This window comes from Festucalex cinctus, chromosome 7 (assembly GCF_051991245.1).
Source record: "Festucalex cinctus isolate MCC-2025b chromosome 7, RoL_Fcin_1.0, whole genome shotgun sequence".
NCBI classification, from domain to species: Eukaryota; Metazoa; Chordata; class Actinopteri; order Syngnathiformes; family Syngnathidae; genus Festucalex; species Festucalex cinctus.
In genome coordinates this window covers 24,652,731-24,677,310 of record NC_135417.1, presented here as the reverse complement: position 1 = coordinate 24,677,310, position 24,580 = coordinate 24,652,731, and the positions used below count along the sequence as shown (strand labels likewise).

The 24,580-nt window shown below is 38.6% G+C and overlaps 1 protein-coding gene across 1 annotated transcript in view; it reads right to left on the bottom strand.

The window, feature by feature from the left end:
* The window catches only part of ulk4 (unc-51 like kinase 4), a 150,359-nt gene that overhangs the window by 105,332 nt on the left and 20,447 nt on the right, over nucleotides 1-24,580 (bottom strand). The window contains exons 11-19 of the mRNA XM_077528300.1: nucleotides 22,476-22,542; nucleotides 22,287-22,377; nucleotides 20,959-21,051; nucleotides 20,778-20,838; nucleotides 18,645-18,835; nucleotides 18,290-18,336; nucleotides 17,677-17,755; nucleotides 13,368-13,475; nucleotides 3,985-4,065 (exon numbers count right to left, since the gene is read on the bottom strand). Of these exons, the coding sequence (XP_077384426.1) occupies nucleotides 3,985-4,065; nucleotides 13,368-13,475; nucleotides 17,677-17,755; nucleotides 18,290-18,336; nucleotides 18,645-18,835; nucleotides 20,778-20,838; nucleotides 20,959-21,051; nucleotides 22,287-22,377; nucleotides 22,476-22,542 (818 nt within the window). The remainder of the gene's footprint in view (nucleotides 1-3,984; nucleotides 4,066-13,367; nucleotides 13,476-17,676; nucleotides 17,756-18,289; nucleotides 18,337-18,644; nucleotides 18,836-20,777; nucleotides 20,839-20,958; nucleotides 21,052-22,286; nucleotides 22,378-22,475; nucleotides 22,543-24,580) is intronic.

The following is a 24,580-nucleotide window of genomic DNA, read 5'->3' as shown; positions in this document are numbered from 1 at the left end:
CAACACTTCTATGTGAGCGTGTACAGTATACACTCATGCACACAGCCTTTTCATCATAGAGAGCAGAAGCAGTATTTGAGACTCATAAACAATTTCCTGCAGCTTGAGTGTGGCCTGGAAACCTGCCTTTCACTCCCTACAACCCCCCCCCCCCTCTCCTACCCAAGTAGAACTCTCTGTGACTCCCTGCCATCTCCTCCCCCTCTCCCAGAACACTGATCCTTCTTCCTCTTCCCCTGTCACTCCCTGCCATCCCCCTTTCCGCTGGTAAAACCACCATGTTCTCTTTGGACGGGTGCCCTTCGAGCATAACAATACCTCGCCCTCTCTCCAGTGCTTTATTTATAAATGAGGAAAACTCTAAACAGCAGTGGAGTGAGGCCAAGGGTGATATGGTGGGTCAAAGAATCCATCAAAACAACACTGCCTGGAGCGCATTAGACAAGACCTTGGCACTGCATCTCATCATGCTGTCATCTACTAAATATTGTGTGGCACTGGCTTTGTATTCAACACGTTAAATCTTTTTCTGCATCGACATAACATGAGACACTCCAAATAAGTATCCATGAAATGCACACATTAATGACTTCATAAAAAAAAAAAATATGTATCTTAATTAGGTTACCACTCATATAGCGTACGACAAGACGCACTAATGGGCTTCAACATTAGACACACCATCTCTATCTAATGAGCTTCTATACAATGAGCTACAATTCTGCCTTTACCAAAATATTAATGCTCAGTTTAGACTGACACTATAAGGCAAATTCTATTTAAACAATGTTTAATATTGCAGTTGTACCTTACAGCATTGCACAATTATGATAGGTCTTTTAAATAGTCTGAAGACATTATTCAGGTACATGGGAAGAGGACATATTTGAAACAAAACATTTAAAAGTTGCAGTCTAACTGTGTGTATGGGTGGAGTTTACTTTATTTTGGTACTGATGTAGATGGGCGCAGGCAGAAAGGGGCGTTTGCGCTGTTGTGGGAGCGCTACCCATTCATTTTAAATTCAGCACAGAAGAAGAGCACACGGTATTTGACATTGTGAAGCAGAATGAGACATGTTGGATGAAAGCGCGCAAAGTACGTTTATAAGGACGTGCCACTTGCAGATGATGTAAAGTTAACTGGGGCCATCACAGGGCTTCACACGATCATTTGTGTCCATGTGTGTGTGAGAATACCGGCCCACCGCCCCCCCTCGCCAAATAGCTATGCTGCAGGCCAGGGGGTTGTTTTTAAATATATATAATAGTAATGATGATTATAATGTTGATTTCTACAAGGATTCAGAGGGTTCAACGTACACTGTTGTCATATTTATGAATGAAATAAATCGACATCCACCATACACATCAGTGGAGCGCAGAATCTGCCTGCCTGTGCTGTGACCCACTAAATTTGCATTACACCATCTGCACCTGCTTACTGTAGACCTGCTTTTAGCTGGTCTAAGGTCTAGTGTGCTTTCTTTATGGGGTGTGGTGGCTCAATGGTAGAGTGGTCATCTCCCATCCGTGAGGTTGTGAGTTCAATCCTCACCCCTGGTGACCATGTCGAAGTGTCCTTGAGCAAGACACTGAACCCTGATTTGCTCCCAGTAGACCTGGCAGCACCTTGCACGGCAGCAGCCGAGTGTGTGTTTGAATGGGGGAATGTGGGGCTTAAATTGTAAAGTGCTTTGGGCACCAAAGTGCTATTTAAAAAGCAGTCCATATACTATTTTACCATTAACTTTCTGTCACCAAATTGCCAGGTGCATGTAAAACAAAATGTCCTCAGTCCACCGGAATGTCCAACATGGTGCAGTGCAGTCTTCCAAATTCCCGACATGGCAAACGAGATTTGCCAGAGCACGAAAATGGAGATGCACCAGTTTTTACACCAAGCGCACATGTGCCTGTCTATGAAAATAGAACCCAATGTGTTCAACCCACCTTCCATGTCTCAAAAATTAGGCCCGTTTCATCGAGTACGCTGCCCCTCTCCGCCTCCACAGATGATTGATCGCATCCTGCCTACATGGTGAGCAAGCACGTCATGGTTGTGCCCTCCAGTACCCGGTCTACTAGGAGCTATATGGACTGAAGAAGCAAAGTTGGATTCCTGCCTGGCAAACTTTGTTGGAGTCACCAGCAGCAGTGTCCTATCTTCCTGATTACTGCTGCCGGTTCTTAAGACGCTCCAAGACGCAACTCATCCCTATGTTATCTATGCTCTCCTTCGAGTTTGCATAGCCAGCCACTTAGCCTATACAGAAAGAATGAAAGACTTTTGAATATTTTCTTAATCTGTCATTACTCCTTGTCTCAAGCTCATTCATTGCCTTCGCATCCTGCAATCCTGCTCTGTGAACCTGACTCGCTCCCTGTGAAACTGTTCTTCTCCTGCTACCCAAAAACCCAGACTCAGCTCATGGGTCCCTTTTGCTCACTAGCAACCATCTACCTCAGATCAAGCGATTGTACAACAAACCTGCATCTGGGACCTGCCCCCTACCGCAGCCCTGACATTGGGGTATATGCCACAAAAGAGGCGGGACTGTTTTTGCACATCAGCTTTGGTTCCGGTTCGGTTTGCGATGTGTCCGGCTGCATCACAATACTTGTGCTTCCGACTTTGTGCCCCTCGGTTGCGTTCGCAACCTGGACCGGAATCAAAGCTCATGTGCAAAATCACGGAAGTCGGAAGTCCCGCCTCTTCCGTGGCATATACCCCATTGGTGTGAATGCTTGTTTGTCATACATTATGTGTCCTGCGATTGGCTGGTGAAGCAGTCCAGTCTGCTGGGATAGGTTCCAACTTGCTGCAATACTGAACAGGATAAGCAGTAAAAAAAAAAAATAATAAAAAAAAAAAAAATGAATGACTGACTGAAAGAGTGTACATTCATGGGAAAACTAGCACACCACGAGGGAGAGAGAAACATGATGGTAGGAGAGGTGAACATGCTCAGAGGGAAAGAGAGAGAAAGACAAGTTGGGTCTGAGGATGAGGGTCGGATCCCTTCAATTGTGTGTGTGCCAGTGTGTGTGTGTCCTCAGCATACTCTCACAGCTCAATAATGATAAATAAGTCAACCTTCCGTGTGCTTGCTTCAGCCCTTCTCTCGGCTCCTGTCACCCCTCCTCATCTACCTCACCCCCGTCCCAGTGGTAATGAAGCAACAGTAGAAACAAGCTGACAACCGTGCCGACCAGAGTTTCATCTATATTCATTCTGCTGTGGTGGACCACCCGGTAAGACCCCTTTTACGTTTGAGACACAAAACAATATCTGTGACTCCTCCTGATCACTCCTCACAGTCCTCCTACAAGAATGCATCTCAAAAAGTAACAATCATTTGAATACATCATCAACCATCTTTATTGATGTCTGTCTGTTGTCTGTCTGTCCATCCATCCATTATCCATCCATCTACTGTATCTCAAATGCACTCACCTATGCCACCCAAACAGTCATGTTTTCGATGTATAACACTACAATATTTTTGTGGTCTGGGTCATTTTTGTTTTGTTGCATCAACAAGACTCAATTCAGCTGGATTCATTGTAATGTCAAAGATAGTGCATAATCAAATAATAGAATAGATGAGGTAAAAAGGAACATAAAGGGAGGGCAACAATGAAATTAATTTAAATAATTTTTGACGACGCCATCTATTGTATATGTGTTGAAGGGCCCTATTGCACCTGAGGTCAGGCCACTAAGCAATGCAGCCTGAGTTTGATGCAGGTAAGTGTGTGTGTGTGTGTGCGCGTGTGCGAGTGCATGTGACTGCTCTGTATGCCCTTGACTTGCAGCTGGCAAACAACGCTCTAGGCCCCCACAGCTGCCTCATCATTATTGTTCATAGGGATCCCCTGCCCCCATGCACGCACACACACACACACGCACACACACTGAGACTTAGTCACAGCTACACAGACACAAAAACAGACTCACTGAGACGTACACAGAGACACTCACCCCTTCCCGCAGGCTCCTCATTAAGCCAGTGTAGGCGGCAGCGGGAACGAACCACAGGCCCTCTGGGGAGCCTCTCTTCTCCTGGTAAAGAGTCATAGGAAGACATGGAGCATTGGTGAGAGGCGTGTGGGGAGGGGGTGTTTGGCTGGGTTGGTAGTGGAGCTGCCGGGGCATTTGAGGAGCAGAGTGGAAGTGAGAGGAAGGCAACACGATGATGGGGTGGAAATGTAAGTGCAGACAAGTATATATATATATAAAAAAAAAAGGCAAGACAGGGTCAAGTCAGGAAGGGGGAAAAGATGACATCTTGATTATGTGTGCCTGAGTACATTAAACTGCTCCAATAATAGGATAACTGGAGGAAAAAACAAAACAAAACTATAATGCTCTGTTATATGTTGGATCATCTGACAAATAAAAGTTTGTTTCATCATGTTTTATTCAATGTCCATCATTTGACACAATCATAACATGTAGAGATAAACAATCACTTAATTGATAATTGAAACGTATTGAATTCAAACATTATTATCATTATCATTATTCAAACAGCTTCTGACTACTGTGGAGTATGAATTAAATACATTAAAAAATTGGTTTGACATGAATACATTATCATTAAATTTAAATAAAACCAAGTTAATAGTTTTTGGCACTAGACAAATCACTCATCAAGTTAAAATTATGGTGATTTAAATTGAAATAGAAAGGGTGCATGAAAATAAATTCCTTGGAGTAGTTATTGATGATAAATTATGTTGGAAGCCACACATAGAAAATGTCAAAAGGAAAATGTCAAAAATCATAGGGATACTCTATAAAACTAAGGATGTCTTAAACATGAAATCATTATATACATTATACAGTTCACTATCATTATCAAATCAGACCTATTGTGTGGAAATCTGGGCAAATGCATATAAAACAAATACCAACTGTTTTCAAATTGCAAAAGAGAGCTATACAAATTATAAATCGATCAAAATATACAGAACCAACACATCCACTTTTTATTAAATTAAATACAATGTAATTTTATGACTTGGTTGAGTTTAAAATAGCACAAATAATGTACAAAGTTTATAAGAGTCTGAGTTCTGGCCATGCCGGTAACTTTTCACCAGCAATTAGCAGCAGTTCCTCAATAGCCTTTTTTAACTTGTAGAATGTTTATAAAAATATTGGTTTACTCCACCAAAGGCCATCTTATATTCTATATTCCCCACCGTCTTAAATTCCGTTCCACACGCTTGTGTAAACTACAACTACAAACTTTTCGCCGGTGAACATACGTGTGAATGGTGAGTGGTAAGCGCAGTAACCCAGAAAGCAGAAGGTCCCGGGCTTGCATCCCGCGCAGGGCTTCTTTCTTTCTTTCTTTCTTTCTTTCTTTCTTTCTTTCTTTCTTTCTTCAAATGTTTATTGAAGAATTGAATATCAATCCAATTTCCACATTTAAAGAATCACGGATGTACTGTGGCGGCTGGCCGGTCTCGCCACAGCCTCTTGGCCACAAGAACAAGAGGAGCTCAGCAGTCACATGTGGAAAGGTGGGGTTTTACTGAACCGGGAGTCTTACTTCCGGGTTAGAAATACAGCCACTAAAATAGCTCATATTTTCTAAGAAATTGCATAGCCATGGTGTCAAAGGTAAGATTTAATCATTGAATGCTTATAGTTAAATGTGGAAGTGCTTAAAATACCGTGATACAGATACTTTACAAAATTGCACGCACAAAAATAATAATGATGATGATAATAATGAAATGGTTGAACTTCCCATGCCACTGAAAGCTATATCTGACAATGAAGACAAGCTTTTTTTTTCTTTTTTTTTTTAAGGAAAAACTTGAAAATAAAGCTTGAGTACTTTTAACCCGTAGGCAGTATTGTGAAAAGAAACCATGAGTTCAGCTTTTTGGACTTTCTGTCACTATTTCTTGTTATACCAAACTTGGACCAAAATGTGACTCCAAAACCGAGGTGCGTACCGAACCGTGACTTCTGTGAGTCTTCTCGTATTCTGTGTGTGTGTTCTGTGCACCAATATTAGCACAGTATGACTCAACATAACAATCTTCCCTTCACTCAAAGAAATGCATTAGATTTTTATTGAATTTGAAGAATGTGAGATGACTAGCGTTCATAGGGGCCTATTCACTAAAGGTTTGCGTTGCCTTTGCACCGCGCTAACCAAAAATGGAGCAATCCGGGAGCGCCTAATTCACTAAACACGCGCAGATGGGAAAATCCGTCACTAAGTGCTCTGCCGAACAGATTGCGTCACAGTGTGCCAGTGTTATTTGCGCGTATGTAAATTAGGTCATTTGCATACATTTGACGCAAAATATGCCCACCCCAATGCGAGTGATGAGACTCATTGATATACAGCGTCTAATTCACTAACGCCAGCGCAAATAGCCGCACCGTGTTTGCGTGACGCAAATAACGTTTATGGAAAGCATGTTTTAACCTGACGCAACGGGATCATGACAGCAGTGCGTGCCATTTACAGCACAACATCCAAGGCAGATCACGCAGAGAGGAGAGAGAGAGAGAAACAGAGAGAGAGGGAGGGGGAAATTTTTATATGTTTGTTTTAAGACACATAACGTAAAACCCAGGCTGATCGGCAATGGCGGGGAGGCATTTTACGATAATTTTTACCCACGCCCACGCCAACCTCTGAAAATATATTTTCAAAAAACGATTGCACCAATAATTTGTACTTTATGAATAAATGACGTCGTTGTCGTCCTCTCTGCTCTGTACAGCTTAATGGTGCTCTAAACGCTTACTCTCGGTCCGACCTGGCTTTCTGATAATGTCATCTTTCTCGCAACTGTTACTATAACAACCATGTTCTTGGCTCAAATCCGTTGCCATGTGTGGTGCAAATTTGCTCCAAGCAGTCAGTTTTGTGGGCGTGTTTGCGCCGGTATATGATTAGAGCAATATCCTAAGTGAATAGGTGGGTAACTGGGCGCAGACTGCGGGTGCAGTTGTGGTGCAATATTTCGCGCTATTACCGGACGCAGCGCATTCTAACCCGGGATTTACACGGGATGCGGTTGCGGTGCGGTTGCGGTGCGTTCCTGCGACGCAAGTAATTAGATTACATTCATTCGAATGGTGCAGTTTACACCGCTTGCGGGTGCGTTGCGTGTCGACTGCGTCTCAGCTGCGGCGTGCCGCAGCCCTTCCGCAAGGATAGACCTATTTTCTATTTTTGCCGGACGCCGCGGCAGTAGGCCTCCGGCAAATGGCAAGCTAGCACAAAACACATCGAGCGGGACAGGAAAACCGACGCAGTTTCAAAATAAATTTCCGGTTACCTTTCAAGATAAAACACTCGCCAGCTCCTATTTCGCAAGCATGCTAGCAAAACGTGATGTGGGCGTAGACGGGCCCGGAGTTAACGTGCGAGGTGCTCATTCACGGTTTAGACACCAGCGAACATGGACGAGGAGAGGTTTATATTGGAGGTAGAAAGCCACAAAATAATAAAAGTCCACCTCTCTTTCTGCTTCTCTGTTGAGCACAGACTTTCTGTGTGTTTGTCGTTGTTTTTAATGCCACATGATCGCGCGCCGTCACGCGAGACACGGCGGGAAGTGGTCGGCGACAGAGCTGCCGGACCGCAGCTGTGCGGAGCCGGTGTGGATTGGCCAAAAAATTGACGCGTCCGGAGCACGCAGTCAAGACGCACCGCACCGCAGCCGCACCGCACACGCAACCGGTGTAAACCCGGGGTTAGTGAATATGCCCCTTAATCTACTAATAACTACATCACATAGTTGTGTTGAATTTGCTCAGTGCTATTATGTTGAATCTACTCAACATCAGGATATTAATGTTGACTTGAATTGAATTTATTTATTACTTTCACGGTAAATACACACGAAATACTCATCATTTTTTTAATTTCTTTGAGTGTACTGCACAATGTGCATGCGACAGATAGACGGAAAACTCGGGACAAACTTCATTGCCTTAAATGACTGTGTTGACTGAATTTTATTACAAAATTTTGAATATTTCCAATACATGTAGCCTATTATTATTCAGATGCAATACAACACTTACATTTTTATTACAAAAAGTGAATTTATTTACTATACTCAAGTTCAAAATAAATACTAATAATTTTCCATTTCTTTGTGGGGGCTATTTGTAGAATTTGTTCGAACATAAATCTTAATACACAAACACAAATTGAAACATTTAAACACAATAAAATTGGGCCCGCCAAGCAAATGGTGTGTACCTAAAATTACAAATGATGTGTCTATCACTGCCCGGCTGTTGCAGCCATTTCACGAAACAATGCACTGATTCAAGCCTGCTGATTCATGACTGCTGTAGGAGGTTCGAGGCAAAATGTAACCTTGAAGAAAAAGACAGCACTGCTGGCTCAAACAATCATTTCTATTGACCAGTGCTTCACAGGCAAGAGATAGAAGAAGACAGCGATCCATTTTGCTATCAAGTAGATGGCAAATAAACCTGTTTGGACAACTTTGCTTGGTACATATTTAACGATACATTAGTTCTGACTTAGCATCTTGATTATAAATGAAGATTAGTATGAGCAAGGAAACGTTGGGAGAAGTCAAAATTCTTTGGTTTTAGGTCTAATAAAAAGTTAATTTTCATCTGTGCGGATGGTTCATTTCTCAGTTTACAGAGACGGGACCTAGCAGGGCACCCGATCATTAACTCTGCGGGAAATTAAACAAACAGCACAGTCAACTCTGCCAGCCTTCTACCTAGGGGACTCAGCATACTGAGCGTTACCGCTATCAATATCATACTGGCCCTGCAAGAGAAACTTGCATTCTACATGTGCAAACTCAAATCGTTGGAAAAAGAAGCCAACACAGCACTAAAGACTCAGCAAATCATTGTCATTGACAGAAAAGCAAGTAGCCGTACACACACAAAAATACACAATCCACATTTGAAAGCCACACGCATCAAGTAGCCACATAATAGCAATTCTCGGTGGTACCGCTAACCTCGAACTAATCACTCGCATCACTTATCATGCGAACCAGACACAAAGGACCTTGAGAATTCTACCAGAAAAACACTGTTACAGAACTTATTTGTGTGTATTTATGTAAATTATCAATTAAGAAGATGGAATCTTACATGGCAACGCAGTAAGGAATAAATAAACAAATGAACTGGAAAAAAACGGCATTAAAAGAGGAACTAAAATAAAATGAGCTAAAGTGCAACACAAAACAAGTAAAGTTATGTCAATGTTTTAAGCATAAAAAATGTTGAATATTATATCACTGAATACCAAAACTGTGCTAATACTGTTCTACTAAAAACTTAATCTAAGGGAGAACACTGCAATGAACTCAATATGAACTTGTTCTGGATTCTATCTTTAGTAACTATCAGTTGTTTTTTTTTCCTCTCTTTTTTTTTTAAAGCATGCTGTTTTGTCAAAGTAAGTTGGTGCTGCCATATTCAGAATAAGGAGAATGATGAATAATATGAATACAAAGGAGAAATAGAGGATTATTCTCATCACTGCACAGGATGCAGCATGTTGTTAAAGTAGAACTGAAAAGATTTGCAGCCAATCGTGTTATGGTATACTGAGCTGCAGGAAAATGATCATAATGGACTGCAGCTGTGTTGTAATATGTTCTTGCATGACAAATATGAATGCCTGCAGTATACCTTTGTCCAAGTTTCAGCACTTTAAAAGGGAAGAACCCAAAATTTTTAAATAATATGTTCTATGCAGCCCCACTAGTCTAAACATGGCTTTCTGATTAGTATGGTGTTTGTGGAATATGAATTAAACAGGAAAAGCCACCATTGTACCATCTCGGGGGGGGGCAGCCATTTTGACTAGGGCTGGGTATTGCCGCCAACCTCACGTTACGATACGTATCATAATACAGGGGTCACGATACGATACGTATCGCGATGCATATGTATCCCAATACATGATCGTCAAGGCGATACGTATCCCGATATTTGACATTAATTTACTTGCATTTTATAATAACAGTCATATGCATACTTAAAGGATATGTTAATTATGCTGGATGACAAAAATGTTTTTGTTAGTAGTTCTTCTGGTTTACCACCAAGCGGCATGCCTGGTCTAAATGTATACGCTCTGTATTACAGCTCTAAAATGTGCTTATTTGAAATATTTGGGGAAACAAACACAGCATTTTTTTTATCTAACACATTTTATTTCATTTTTTTCAAAGAAAATATAGGAAATTTGGTACATTGAGACACGTGCCATGTTAAGTTTATAAGTAAATAAATGTTGATATTGTTCCTCTGCTTTAATTTTTCTTAGCAAGACAAGGTTAATTAATTGAAGGCAATTAACTTCAAAGACGCTGCTGGTTTTTATTTTTTAGGTAAAATGCAAGCTGCAAAGGCAAACATTAACTGCCTATTTAAAGTTAATGAGCAATATCGATTCTGACGCCTGCGTATCAATACGTGTATTGTAATGAGGCCCGCAACGATATATTGCCGTATCGATTTTTTTTTAGCACACCCCTAATTTTGACACTTGTTGTTGCCTGAAAATGACATCACAGATGAATTTACTGATGCAAATGTACTCTCCATATCCTCCCAACTAGAAGCTATACTCTAATTGCATTCACCTACTCTGCATCCAGACCCCTCCACCCGAGCGGGCCATAGCGGGTGCCTGCCCACCCACCAAGATGCATGTGCCTCCACAACTTGAAGTACAGGGGCCTAATTTATGAAACTGCATGAAAACCTGCGTAGCAAAGTACGTACGAACAAAACTGAAAACTCATGTACACAGACACACATACGCATATCTAAATTTCCCTTTATAAATTCCACACGATCCCAACCGGTGTGCGCAGCAGATTCCACCCCGCCCCAATTCTGCCTATTTTACCCTATATTTGGCAATGCAAATCAACTAATCTGCATATTTATAAGAAGCACTGGTTGGCGAACACTAAATCAACCAATTTGGACGGTCATTGAAAGGCAAGAAAGAAGGCTAACTTCACCATGATGTACATAGAATTTGTGTGTGATAATATAAAAAATCATTAAAAAAGATGTACATTGAAAATTTGAAACCCCGAGCAAGTCTGGAGCAAAACAAGCATAAAAGTGACCCAACATACAGCATGGATGGCGTTTGAGGACTCCAAATGCATCACAAGACTGTTTGTGTCGCTGCTTTCGCATTTGGGCTGGGAATCTTTGACTGTCTCACGATTCAATTCGATTACGATTTTTGTGTCTACGATTCGATTCAGAATCGATTTTCGATTCTCGATTCAAACGATTTTCGATTCAAAATTATTTGATTGACAAATGATTTCTGCTTCAATTTACAGATATGCACAACATTGTCATGATCTACTCCAGTCTGCTTTGCAAGACAAAATGACAAATAGAGACATTAAAATGTCTTTTATTTTTTGTTTAAACATTTATTAATTTTGTATTGTAAGTCCCCTTTTCCACAAAAACAGCATGTGGGCTACAACTGCCTTTTCACCTTCTTCTTCATTTCTAATTTAAATAAAATCGATTTTTTGATATTAATATCGATTCGACTAATAAATGAGAATCTTGAATCTCTTAGGAATCGATTTTTTGGCACACCCCTATTTCCCATGTCTCCAGAATGTGCGGATTGCGTACGGTAGGTCCAGACTTGAAGTGGAGGTGCGTAAAGTTTCACGTTCAGTTTGTTTTCTATAAATAGCACCTTTGCCGCAGAAATGTTCATACGTAAAGTTTTGGCCTCATTATGATCGTACACAAGTCTTCGAAATGAGGCCCCAGATATCTAAAAAAAAATAAACTTTTTTTTTTTTTAATTGAAGTTTAATACTTTATCATAGTATTTTTTTCTGTATTTTGAAATTTAATGTTGAGTTATTTATCACTAAGACAAAGAAATAATGGTGTTATTTTGTTTGATGGCCAGCCTTATCTACAACAGCCTATTACAGCATGAAATGATGTTAGGCGCACAGGCCGACAGACGACGAATATGGCAATGTTGTTGTGCTAGAGTCTCACACATTTTCAAAGTAAATCTGCAAAAATTTTTGTGTGGTGAAAATAACCGAGGATAGTCCTGTGGACTGGCACATGGGACATTCTTACACTCCACATATGCCAGTACTTCTTGATTACTTTTTGTTACAACCCCGCAGGAACAAGAAAATATTTTGCACGCTCCCCATCTCTCTGCCATGACCATAAATAGTATCTTTTATCTATTAAATTATTATAAGTACATTTCTGCAGAGGAGCAATTACTCCTTGTGCACTCTGACAATGAGTGCCACTGCCACCTACTGTAGTGGCTGTGCAATTACACTTTATTCTAGTATTTATTCTTATTTATTCTAAAATAACTAGGGCTGTCAAAGTTAAAGCGTTAATAGATTAATTAATCACAGAAAATTGTTGCATTAATCACAAATTAACGCAGATTAATCGCACTATTTTTTCTGACCGCACTTGAGCCTTGAACATAACGGCGGATGGTTACATTGAAGGCTGCGTAGGTCAGTGATTAGGTAAATGCACGGCATTTCCTACGCCTGTTGTTCCAAAAATGAGCGGGGTGACTCCAGTTGGTGTGCTCGGTGGCAAATTTCGCTTTAAAAAACACCCCGACGGAACTTTCGATAAAACAACAGTAAGTTGCGTTTAATTAAATAATAATTGCTGAATTGCACCCAATTGATATGATGCTGTTACGTTTTGAGAAATACACGCAATGCATGCAATTGCGTACATGCATTTAATCTATGTTTGCAAATGACATTCAGATAATAAAATGCGTTAATGTCAAAATATTAGGGTATTTTATTTCATATTACGCGAATACGCAAGTAATTTAGCTGATTAATCGTGATAAATCAAAATTAAAAAGTGTGATTAATCAGATTAAAGATTTTAATCGTTTGACAGCACTAAAAATAACACAAAATAAATTCATTAAAAAATATCACAAGTAGTTAATAAGTAAATAAAATAAATAAATAAATTGCTAACTCATGTTGAGGCAAAAGCCAAAGAATAAAGATGTGTTTTCAGGCGAATTTTAAAAGTAGATAGCGAGGGGGATTGCCTAATATTTAATGGCAGGTTGTTCAAAAAGGAGGGACCGGCAACTGAAAAGAATGCTACAGTATTTTCTACTGTAACCTGACTTATACCTTTACAAGTCTGATGTCTGTTTATCTTACTGGAATGCATTGCAAAGATGAACGACAGAATACACTGCGCTTGTCTTCATCCGCACATTTCTCTTTATCAACACTGAGCAATTGTATCACTTTCTTGAATGAGCCCTGCATCATTCTGACTCTTACCTGAGAGGCAATGAGGTAGAGAAACTCTCCAAGTGGTGGTAGCAGAAACCTCTTTACTTGACTGTTCTTCAAGTTGTCCCTCAGCAGTTCTGATAGTGTGGACACTACCTGCAAGTATAAAAAATTTTCTTTTTCACCTCACTTGTTACAGAGAAGCTATATTTGCAGTTCGCAACTTTTCATCTTTTTCAGTGGGTGATTACAACCTGAGCAGACGAGTAATGTAATTCTCAATCAACAATCGCCATTATACTTGCAGTTTGATCACATTTTCTTATTTGTAAAATGAAGCTTGATAGAACTGTGTTGTCTGTGCATATTGATGATGTGCGATTCAAGTGCATCGTTGGGACATGTGATGAAAGAGATGTTCTTCAAAGGCTCTCTGTCTTGAAATGATGCCACAAATAATGTAACTTGATTATTTGGGCGGTGTTTTATACCAGTAACACGAGAGTAAGGCTCTTGGGCAGAGGACGAAATGAAGCAGAAAAAACTACCCAGTCTTCCATTGAACACACCGTCATTAGCTCAGCATCAACAGCTCTTTGCATTAAATGAAACACATGAATGTACTGTACACATAGAAAATGAACTTGCCTATTTTATATGCAGAGGCAGCAATCTTACCGTTACAAATTTAAATGTCATACTGTAATTAAAAAGTGTGCAGCAGAGAGAATAAATTGTTGGCAGACCATTGAACTGTAAGACTGATCTGCACATTAACTTTATTTACAGCTACAATCCTAATAAGGAATGCATGAAGCAGTATAAAAAGTACAGCCAAAACATTACATTCTTACCTTCAATTAATATCATTCCATCCTTTCTTTAACTACTTATGTCTGCATTTTGCTTTTAGCGACAACCTGAGATTATACCACTTATCTTGTCCAGTCGCCACTCAACCACAGGGTGCATAAAGACAACTTTCACACACGCTTAGTACATTCACACAGTCCCTGAGTGCTACTGCAGTATAATATTGCTTCTCACAATCCATTAGATACTGCATATAATTAATCTAAGGAAATCAAATAAGAGAACAGTATCCAAATTTCAGATATAAATTTTGTAATCCAAATCCCAAATTTATTTCAAGGAAATTCAGAAATCAAGTTAAGATCTTCCATACCATGAACTCAATTTAGAGCCTTAATTGAATAGACTTACTCCTAATCTATCCGGTCAATATGGATTCATTATGTATTCAAATAAACTTGGATTGACATTTCATCTTGGGACACTGCATACACATTACAAGTTTGGATAGGATGACAGCTAGTCTGCAGCATAAAATCTAAAATAGGAAATTGTCAATGGGTATTTTGAGGTAAATATTAATCTCGAACATTTCTTAATGTTGTGGCCTGTGCATATATTTTGCAATCTATAAACCAAACAAAGTTGATCAAATGTTCAATTATGGTTTTTTTTTTGTCTTCTGTTTTCTTGATCTTTATTGTGTCATTTATTAACACAAGTTGCTCAAACTCATCTTTTCCTTACAAAAGGAACGCTTGGGAATATTTTGACACATCACTGTATACTTGGAGCATTTTCCATCTGAATGGGCACCAGCAGAATAATTCATCCGCTTGAAGATTACAGCACTGTGAACTTTCAGAATGCCTTAAGACTGCACATCCCCTTTAAACAACCAGCACAGTGCACAGTGGAAGCCTCTCAGGCTAAACCACTGTAGGAGCCACATAAAACTTTAGAAGCCATGATAAGTAAACAAGAAAATTATATCTTGTTTGCTGCAAAGGCCCAGCTTCCCTAAATTGCATATGATTAACCCACAAAATTGCATTCCCATTTAATTCCACGGGAGATACTGGCATAGTGCGTGTGTGCGTGCGTGCGTGATGGGTGGTTCGTCTAGGGAAGAAGAGAATCAAAACAAATAGACGAGAGGGTGGGAACAGACTTGCGTGTGCACGTGCATGTGTGCCGGGTGGGGGGATCGAAGCATACTGTATAACAGTTACCATAGTAACTAAGCCCAGTCCTGACACTCCAATCATCAGGACTGCAGCAGGAGAACCCCTGCTGAGACACGCGCACACACGGACACAGATAAATCAAGTATGTGCTGTTTTATTGCTCATCTGTTTACATCACGATAGCAAAACACATACGCACACATCCACAAATAGAGAGAACCCCTGCTGAGTCTGGAGACGGACTCTGACAATCACGGATGGACAGACAGACAGAAATTTACCGCTTTGTCCTTCTCTCAATAATTTGTGCTCATGAGGTAAAGAGGGTAGTGGAAAAAGTGTTCTGCCATTTTTCATTAAAAACACTCTCACTGTGGGGGGTAAAAAAACAAAACAAAAAAAAACACTGTGTTTCCGCAGCTGGCCATTTTGTAATTCAAAATAAAAATTTTACAGCTTTAAGTGCCACGGGGATTGAAATAGAGTACAATAGCAAGAATTGCAACGTATTTTCATGGAGTATTTTAAAAAATAAATGAAAAAAAAAAGAAGGAGAAGGCTATGATAAGACCTAACAAAGCTAAAAAATAAAATAAAAAAAGAAATTGGATTGATTGATTGATTGATTGATTGATTGATTGATTGATTTATTGATTGATTTATTGATTGATTGATTGATTGATTGATTGATTGATTGATTGGCAACTGAATCTGTGTGTGCGTGTATGGGTGCGTGTGTGCGAGTTGTTGCATTTACAAATTCATTCATTTGTAATATCAAACGTGACTGAACATACAACAATGAACACAAACACAGTTTATATTTATGAAACTCGGCATTGTACCCTCACAAACAGCTGCTTTACAATTCGACATTATGAGCTGAACCCCATAGCCGTCTCACGCATCTGGCGATACAGTATAGGGTGCCGTCGCCACAAATTTGAGGGGGAAAAAAATGGTAAACTTCAATATAATTGTAGCAAAAATAGTTCAGATAATGGATGGATGGATTAATAGTTATTACAATCAATTTTTCAGTTTGATAAGATAACACTGATTAAAAATGTAGTGCAATGGCCAATTAATACTGTTACAAATAATAATACCAAATAATAAGTCTCCCCCCACACTCCCCCAGCTCAGTGGTGTCTGCTTCTCTCTGTTAGGGAGAATTTATTGATGTGACCCCAGAGAACTTGTAAACATGTCAAAATGACAGAAACTGTCCAGAGCACAGAGAAGAAGAAAAAAAGAAAAGAGGTGGAGGAATATATTTGGATATTATGTAAAACAAAATAAGAAAAAAACACAGTTTTTTTTAATGTTGGAGGAAACCAGAGTAGCGGAAGAAAACCCACGCAAGCATGGGGAGAGCACGAAAAACCCACACGGAAGGCCAGAGCTTGAATTCAAAGGCAAGACCTCTGAACTGTGAGGCAGACGTGCTAAGCAGTCAACTACCATGGATTTTGTAATCAAATGATTTCAAATGTAATTTTATATTTAAAATTAAGTGATATTATAAAACAAGGACAACAGTAAAAACAATTCTGTATTATAATCTCACCTACAGAATATAGTAAAATGAGTGATTGTCATTGAGCCAGAAACACAGTCAGACAGCATGCGGTTGTATTTCAAAGGGTTAATGATGCCACCTGCTGGACAATAACGTAAACTTCTACTTCTATTAAAAAGAAATCCCATTGAGGCGTTTCAGTAAGGGCAAGAAAGGTGATGACAAGGACCTGGGCCCTGTAAAACAGTATTTTCAATTCCAGCATTCATTTAGTGGGGTACAATGTGATATTTTGTTCACAGGGCTCAGAGTCCATGAAATTAAGTTGAGTTTTAGAGCTTCCATCTTTAGCATTGATCCATCAACTCAAAGAATAAAATAAGATTAATTTTGTGTTTTTAGTATCCCTGGTGCTCATGAAGGGCACTGCCAGGTTTTGTGCGTATTGGTAAAACAATGTCCTACCACTTCAATGTCACGCTTCAACATGAGAATACGGGACATGTTTCGAGCACCGCTGACTGCTATGGGCCCTTAACAATCGTGATCACTGTTTCTTCCTGTTATTTCATCATTCTTGCTGGAATTACAGCTTCAATGTTATAAATAAAATAAATAAATGAATAGATAAATTAATTAATTTAATTAAGTAAATGTTTAGTTTTGCTCTTATTTTACCTTTCTTTACTCTTTACTGCAAATTTCCAATTTCTGTTTCATGTACAACACTTTGTATACAACAATGCTTGTTTTAAAGTGCTTTATAAATAAAATTGAGTTGTGTGTGTACGTATGCGTATGTTGTGCATGCATACTTGATTGTGTGTGTGCCTACCTCTGAAACTGGGCTGTTTGTTTCAAGTTCAGTACAATGGTGAGCCAGCAGAGCCAGAACTCTGAGAACAATACTCCTCCTGAAAAACATTTTATTCAATTTACGCATATCGAAATTATGTTATTGTTTTAATATAATTTGATTATAAAAATTCCAAGTTGTCTGCGATTGGCTGGCAACCAGTTCAGGGTGTACCCCGCCTACTGCCCAAAGCCAGCTGGGATAAGCTCCAGCACCCCCCGTGACCCTTGTGAGGATTAAGTGGTCAAGGAAAATTGATGGATATAAATTACAAGTTGTATGTGATGTGGTGATAATCAAATCGGGAAATAAAGGAGAATCTTTTTGTTGTCGCTGCCACTGTGGTGCATTTCCAAACCACCATCAAACCCTTTTTATTATTATTATTATTATTATTATTATTATTATTATTATTATCATCAGAGTTAAGTGGTGGCGGGGGAAGTTAGGTAAATCCATTTATGTATTTCCTATGAAACAGTGTTATTGCCAATACCAGGCAGCTCAACTTGAATTACTACAAACTTTCTGCAAATGGTTGTTAATTACAGATTTAAAAAAAATAAAAATAAAAAATGAGTTATTTACTTACACATCCCAGTCATGGGCTTGTCGTAACTGCAGATTTAGTGCCTGAAGCTGAATGAAGGAATGAGATTTCCATCATGAAAACGATGAGATATGCAATACAGCATGTTAGCATTGAGCAGTTATGAAAGCAAATGAAATCAGGTATGTTTGTACTCAGTGTGAGTCCAGTTCACATATTTATCTGGGGTATTTCAAAATTAAATGCTATAATATCCAACTATATTCCTGGGGAAATAATTTGTTTAAAATGGTTACATTAAAAATTGCTTTGGATTTTATGGAATGAATAGAAAGATTTATTTAATCTAAAAAATTTATTTACGGTACTATTTAATAAAAAATAGAATGGTTCTTACCATTTTTGAGTTAATCAGTCTGTTGGCAACCTCTTTATGTTTAACAAGAAAGCAGAGGTAGCACAGCAAGTCGACTGAGGAGCAAGTAGCTGTGAAAGCAGGAGCTGCTGGTTTCGCTCCTTCGAGGGATGAACAGAGCTGTTGAATGAAGATGCTCCACTCTTCCTTATTAAGTGACAGCAGCTGCTCCACTGTAGAAGAGCACAGTAAGATGATTCAATTTATACTGTACATGCAATGTTGAGATGCAAAGGAATTGTAATTTAAAAATGTACTTAAAAAAAAAAAGGAACATTGTTGTGGTTTCTCGAGAGTTTGGCCAACTCTGTTTCAGCAGGGTAACAAGATGGTGTCCATGTGTCATGGGATCAGCAGTTGACCAATCACAGCGTAAGATTGGTGAACCCAAGTTGGCCAAACTCTCTCGATCAACGGCTCTGTGACTACTGTGTCAAGTGTGCCATCTTGTGGTAGAATTAAGAATAATGCTTTGGTCTAGGATTGCACAAAACAGTTTTGTGATGTCATAGAGAACAATGGACATTGATACAGTCCTTTTTCACAATCATTTTAGGGATTACATCGAACCGGTTAGGTACCAGTCAAATATTATTAGATTAGATAATTATAAGCATAACTTTAAATATTTCACTCTGAAAATGCTCCAGCAGCTTTATTTGTGTGCTTTCAGATTACCGGCATTATCTTTGCAGCCTTATGCATGAGTTTTAAGATTACCAGGGCGGTATTTATTTTAGGTTTCAGAATCCCCATGAAACATCTTGAAGCCTCAAGAGTTAAAGCCCCAATATAGCTCCAACCGATAGAAGCCATATTTAAAAAATAAATAAATAAATTTGTCAACAGGAAGGTCTCAGTTTAGCAAGCATCAAACAATTAACTCTGAACAGACACATAGTTTGCTTTTTCTTTGGCTCTCTGTGGCTTTTTTGCAACCGTGTCGCAGTACTTTTAACTAGCATCAATTATACACATTGTGCTTCATTGACTAAATTAAGGTACAGTGTTAAGTGCTGTATCTTCTTTTCACACCTAAGTAACAATGAGTAAGTAATCCAGAATTCAAATGTAAGACGTATGTGTTGCGTCGTGCGATGCCGTCTAGCATGACGTCAGATTGAGAATTTGAAACGCAATCCGGTGGATGATACTCATGTACGAAGCCTGTGTTTCAATGTTTTTCGGTTCTCATATTAACAGCAGATAACTGATTTTTAAATGTATATAACAGCTGAGAATGTAAAACTGTCGCTATTGATTGCCTTCTATAGTTAATAAAGGTTCTATAATGACATTTAACCTGGAATGGATTATTATTATTTTGTCCCATCAGAGTAATTTGGCAATTTTAACAAACCACAGCTAAGTGCCCCAGAATTAATAGTGTTTGCCCTTTTAAAATACAGTGTAGAGCAGTGATTCCCAACCTGTGCCACGCTGGTCTGTAGTGAGCAACCTTCACAGGAAAATGTATTCAATTTGACTTAATTTATCCAAAAATGATTTGTCCATGCAATCAGTATATTGCGGTCAGCAGAACAATTACATCTTGATCCATTAGATGGCACTGAGTAGAATAAAGCTGTGTTGCTGTTCATGTAACATGGATTTTGCAGTACAGCTTGTGTTCAATTTACCAGGCCCCGATTTCAAACTGAATCAGTCATTATCTTGTGAGTAAATTGAGAAGAGATGTGAAATTTATGTGACATGGGTGCCTTGGCTTAGTAGAGGTCGGGAAACAGTCCAGTCAACCAGGGTAAAGCAGCACACAAGGGTAGTGTTGAGATCATTTAGGAGTGCTGAAGGAAATGATCAAATGTCTAAATTGTCCAAAATTGTCATTAATTATAAATACATCTTTGTTCATCCAATCTATGTCAGCGACATATATTGAGAGGCAAAACAGTTCAACCCTTGTCCATTATCTGACGGAAGGTACACAAAAAAAACCCCTCTGTGTATCCACCTGATGCAAATTCAATAGAGGACAGCAAACATGGAGTATTGTTTGCTTTGACAGGACAGCTGTGCCATTTACTGGTGTAATTCAGAACAACAATATGATTGTGTGCAAATTCCAATTAAAATCTTATTCTGACTTCTCAATACCTGTATATAACGATACACCCAGGTTTGTAGAATCAAATCGAATGGCAGGACTCTTAAGGATCTGGAAATGCAAAAAGAACAGTACATTGTGAAAATCTGTTGTGCTTTCAGTTTCATAAAAGAACACATGGATGTTTATCCTTTAAATTTGACATCTGGGAAACACATTACATTACTGTACCTTGGCATTGTCTATCAGCGGGGAAACAGTTAGTTCTGATTCAGTATGCAGAAGCCCTTTCACACAAGATGTGATGTCAATGCCAGTTGTGGACTTGTAGAGGGATGAAGGGAAAACAGATTTATTGTACAAGACTGCATGAGCTAGCGCCGAACAAGGAACACATTTATATGTTACACCAGCAGATGGCGACAGAGAACTAGTTAAAAATTGAGCAAAAATAGTGCGTTGTCACGGTCTTAAAATTACAACTCTAAAATAATAATTAAAAAAAAAAACTATTTGAGTAAAGAAAAACATTATAAAAACATTTTAATAATAATAAAAGCATTTTAAAAAAGAATAACAAAAGCATTTTTCCTTTTGAACACTTTTCTTTTAAACAGAATATAAAATATTTGATACATTAAGAAATATGCGACACACTAATTTTAAATAAATAAACAAATAAATAAACAAATAAATACCTATAGAAAACGTTTTGAAAATCCACAAAAAAAAATTGCAACGCGTCAGTCCGATGATCATGAAAATTTTGAACATTATCATTTTGCTCACTGACAAATAAAATGTCTGCTCTCGAAAGTGGTGTACTTATTAATATTGTGCACTACAATATAGCAACGCAATGCAAGTATGCCCTCTCACCCGAGGGTTGCAGCAAAACAATATGATTGGACACTTCATAATTGCATTGAGGTTATGCAATGGGTTCATTTTAACACCAGTTCTGCTTCAGTAGTTTTAAAATTGTGTGGTTGTAACCAATTAAGTGATCTGTGAGCTGCACAAGGTTTTAAGCCACTGTGTTTCTGCTCAAAGTAAATAAAATAAATAAATAAATAGATAAATAAATAAATACATAAAAACTAAGGTATGTCTGGATATACGACTAAGATGTGTGAAAGGATGAAAAGACAAATACAGTGTTCCCTCGTTTACCGCTGGGGTTAGGTTCCAAAAAATACCCGCAACAAATGAAATCCGCGAAGTAGTTAGCTTTATGTTTTACAACTCATAAATGTTTTAAGGCTCTAAAATCCCCAACCGCACAATTTATACACTTTTCTCATTGAGGCATTTACATGTTCTCACATTTCTCTCTTGTTCAAACATTGACAATGTTCAAACCTTCATAAATTTTATAAAATGGGTATATTACTGTAAAAAAATATGCAAAATTGCACTTAAAAAAAATCTACGATACAGCGAGACCGCAAAAAGTGAACCGCGTTATAGCGAGGGAAGACTGTAAATGCACTGTTGGGCCAGTTTCTGTCAGATGTACAGCATATTGATATGGTGAAAAGCTGCCAGTTTGTCAGTACCTTAACAACATGGACGTCACTTCCCTGAGGAGCACTACAATTTAAAGAATCTGAGATACTGCAGCTTCCTCTTGAAATTTCACAGGAGCTACTGTAAAACAACAGAACATTTACTGAACTTTCTGTGCAGTGGTTATAGACCTAAAATGAAAAAGACAAAAATGATAATAAATCCTGAAGTCTAAATACCTGGGTAGATAAACTGTCTCAGTGTTATCATCCATGTCACACTGTGGCCTCAACTTTGATCGATTATCTAGTGAGAAGGAGAGAACATATGGAGCTGTTTTGCAAAAGGAGACAAAAAAATATATATAATTTTTTTTGCAAAAGGAGATGAAAAAAAATATATATCTGTACTTTTTTTCCAGAATAAAGAAATAGTTTTAAAGCTTTTTGGAAAAGAGCTGCTTACATAACGATGGACCACTGATTCCTAGAGGGAGACTCACCGATCAAATCTTATTTCAATAGAAGATTCCAAAACATCCACAGATTCAAACTGTCTTACAAACATATGGTTTGGTCTCAGTATTTGGAGAGTGCATCTTAAACCAACATCTATCTTTCAACTTATTGTGATAGAGTATACTTGCTGCCTTCTTATTTTACATACTATCTATCGACACTGTTGGTATGTTTGTGTCTTAGAATCAGGGCCGGCCCAGGCTACAGGCGAGCTAGGCGGTCGCCTAGGGCGCCATCTTGTGGAGGGGGCGCCAAATTGCAGAAAGGAAAAAAAATAAAATTTAAAAAACACAAAAAGCCCTCCCCCCCTCTCGTGTTTTCTAGCATAAAATGTTATATAGCAAATATATTTTATTGAGTTCCTTTTTTTTTTTCATTACTTCTATTTCAAATAAATGACTGTGAGTTCACGACCTGCTGTCCTGGCGCCCTGAACCTGACCCGCTGCTGCCGCTTACAATGAATGAAAGGTAGGGGGAGGGGTCGTATATCATCTCGGAGTGTAGTGGCAGCACTTTAGAAAGATAGATAGATGGTTGGCACACTTGTGTTGTTTATACATTGACATCGACAACAATGAAAAGGTCCAAGCCTTCAAGTGCTGCATTAAGAAAGCGGCGAAAGGAGGAGGAGGAAAAACGGGCCCAGGGTAGAGGTACGTATGTCAGTCAATTATCATTGTTTAGAAAATAAACACGAAAATAGCGTTAGCTTCTTAGCTTGCTTGTAACTTGTTTACTGCACCATTACATCCATGCTAGTAGCTACTTTGCACACAAGAGTGGGGCAATGCTTGCTGAGTTTAAACTAAAACAGCCAGTAAGTCCAGATACCTGCCAATGGATTTGCACAAGTAATTGTTTCACATAACCACATTAATTTATTAATTTATTGAAAATAAGAATTATGTGCTGGTTTAATCTAAACATCGATATAGTAAATGCATTTTTTTTTAACTAGATGCGCTGAGAAAATATTTGCAGCCACAACAAGCACCTGCAGAAGCTGTGGTAAACAATCCTTCAGTGTCATCTTCACCAAAGGCTACTGAATGTAAGTGCATGGATGGTGCATTTAATACAAACAGCCATAATTTCTGACATTGTATTCTATCATAATGCAAATGGATTTGTTTTCCCTGCTTTAACACCAAAATAATTTGAAGTGATGTATTTTGTTTAATGTACAGCTGAAGCAACAGCCAGTCAAGCACCAATCAGCAGTACTTTGAGTGACACAAAGCTCGATCTTCTAGATCCAGGTGACTATTTCAGTTATATCAGCTATTGCTGCATCATGTACAGTGCTCAGCATATATGAGTATACCACCTTTGAAAAATGTAAAGATTTTGTTCAATATCTCCCCGCGACGCTTGTGAGGAATAAGCGGTCAAGAAAATGGATGGATGGATGGATGGATGTTCAATATCTCAATAAACATAAGAACAATTTCCAAAATATTGACAAAATGTTTTCTGTAGAATACGCACTTGACTCACAACATGAAAGTAAGGTTGTAATAGGATGCATAGATTACAAAATCTTCAATTTAATCAAATTAACTAATGCAAAAAAAAAAAAAAAAAAGCAACCCACAACAAAAACGACTACATCTAGTATTTTCTATGAGCTCCATGACTGTTATGGGTAGCAACGGCCTGGAATTAACAAGCCTTTTTCTCGGGGTCTACTTATTTGTGCAATATGTACTCTAATAAATAAAAAAAAATAAAAATAAAAAACTCTTAGCAGAGATGCAGTCATTTCTTACCTGGCCAAAATCCAATATGTCAAGCATGGAACTTTTAGTTTTTCTAGAGGAGAAA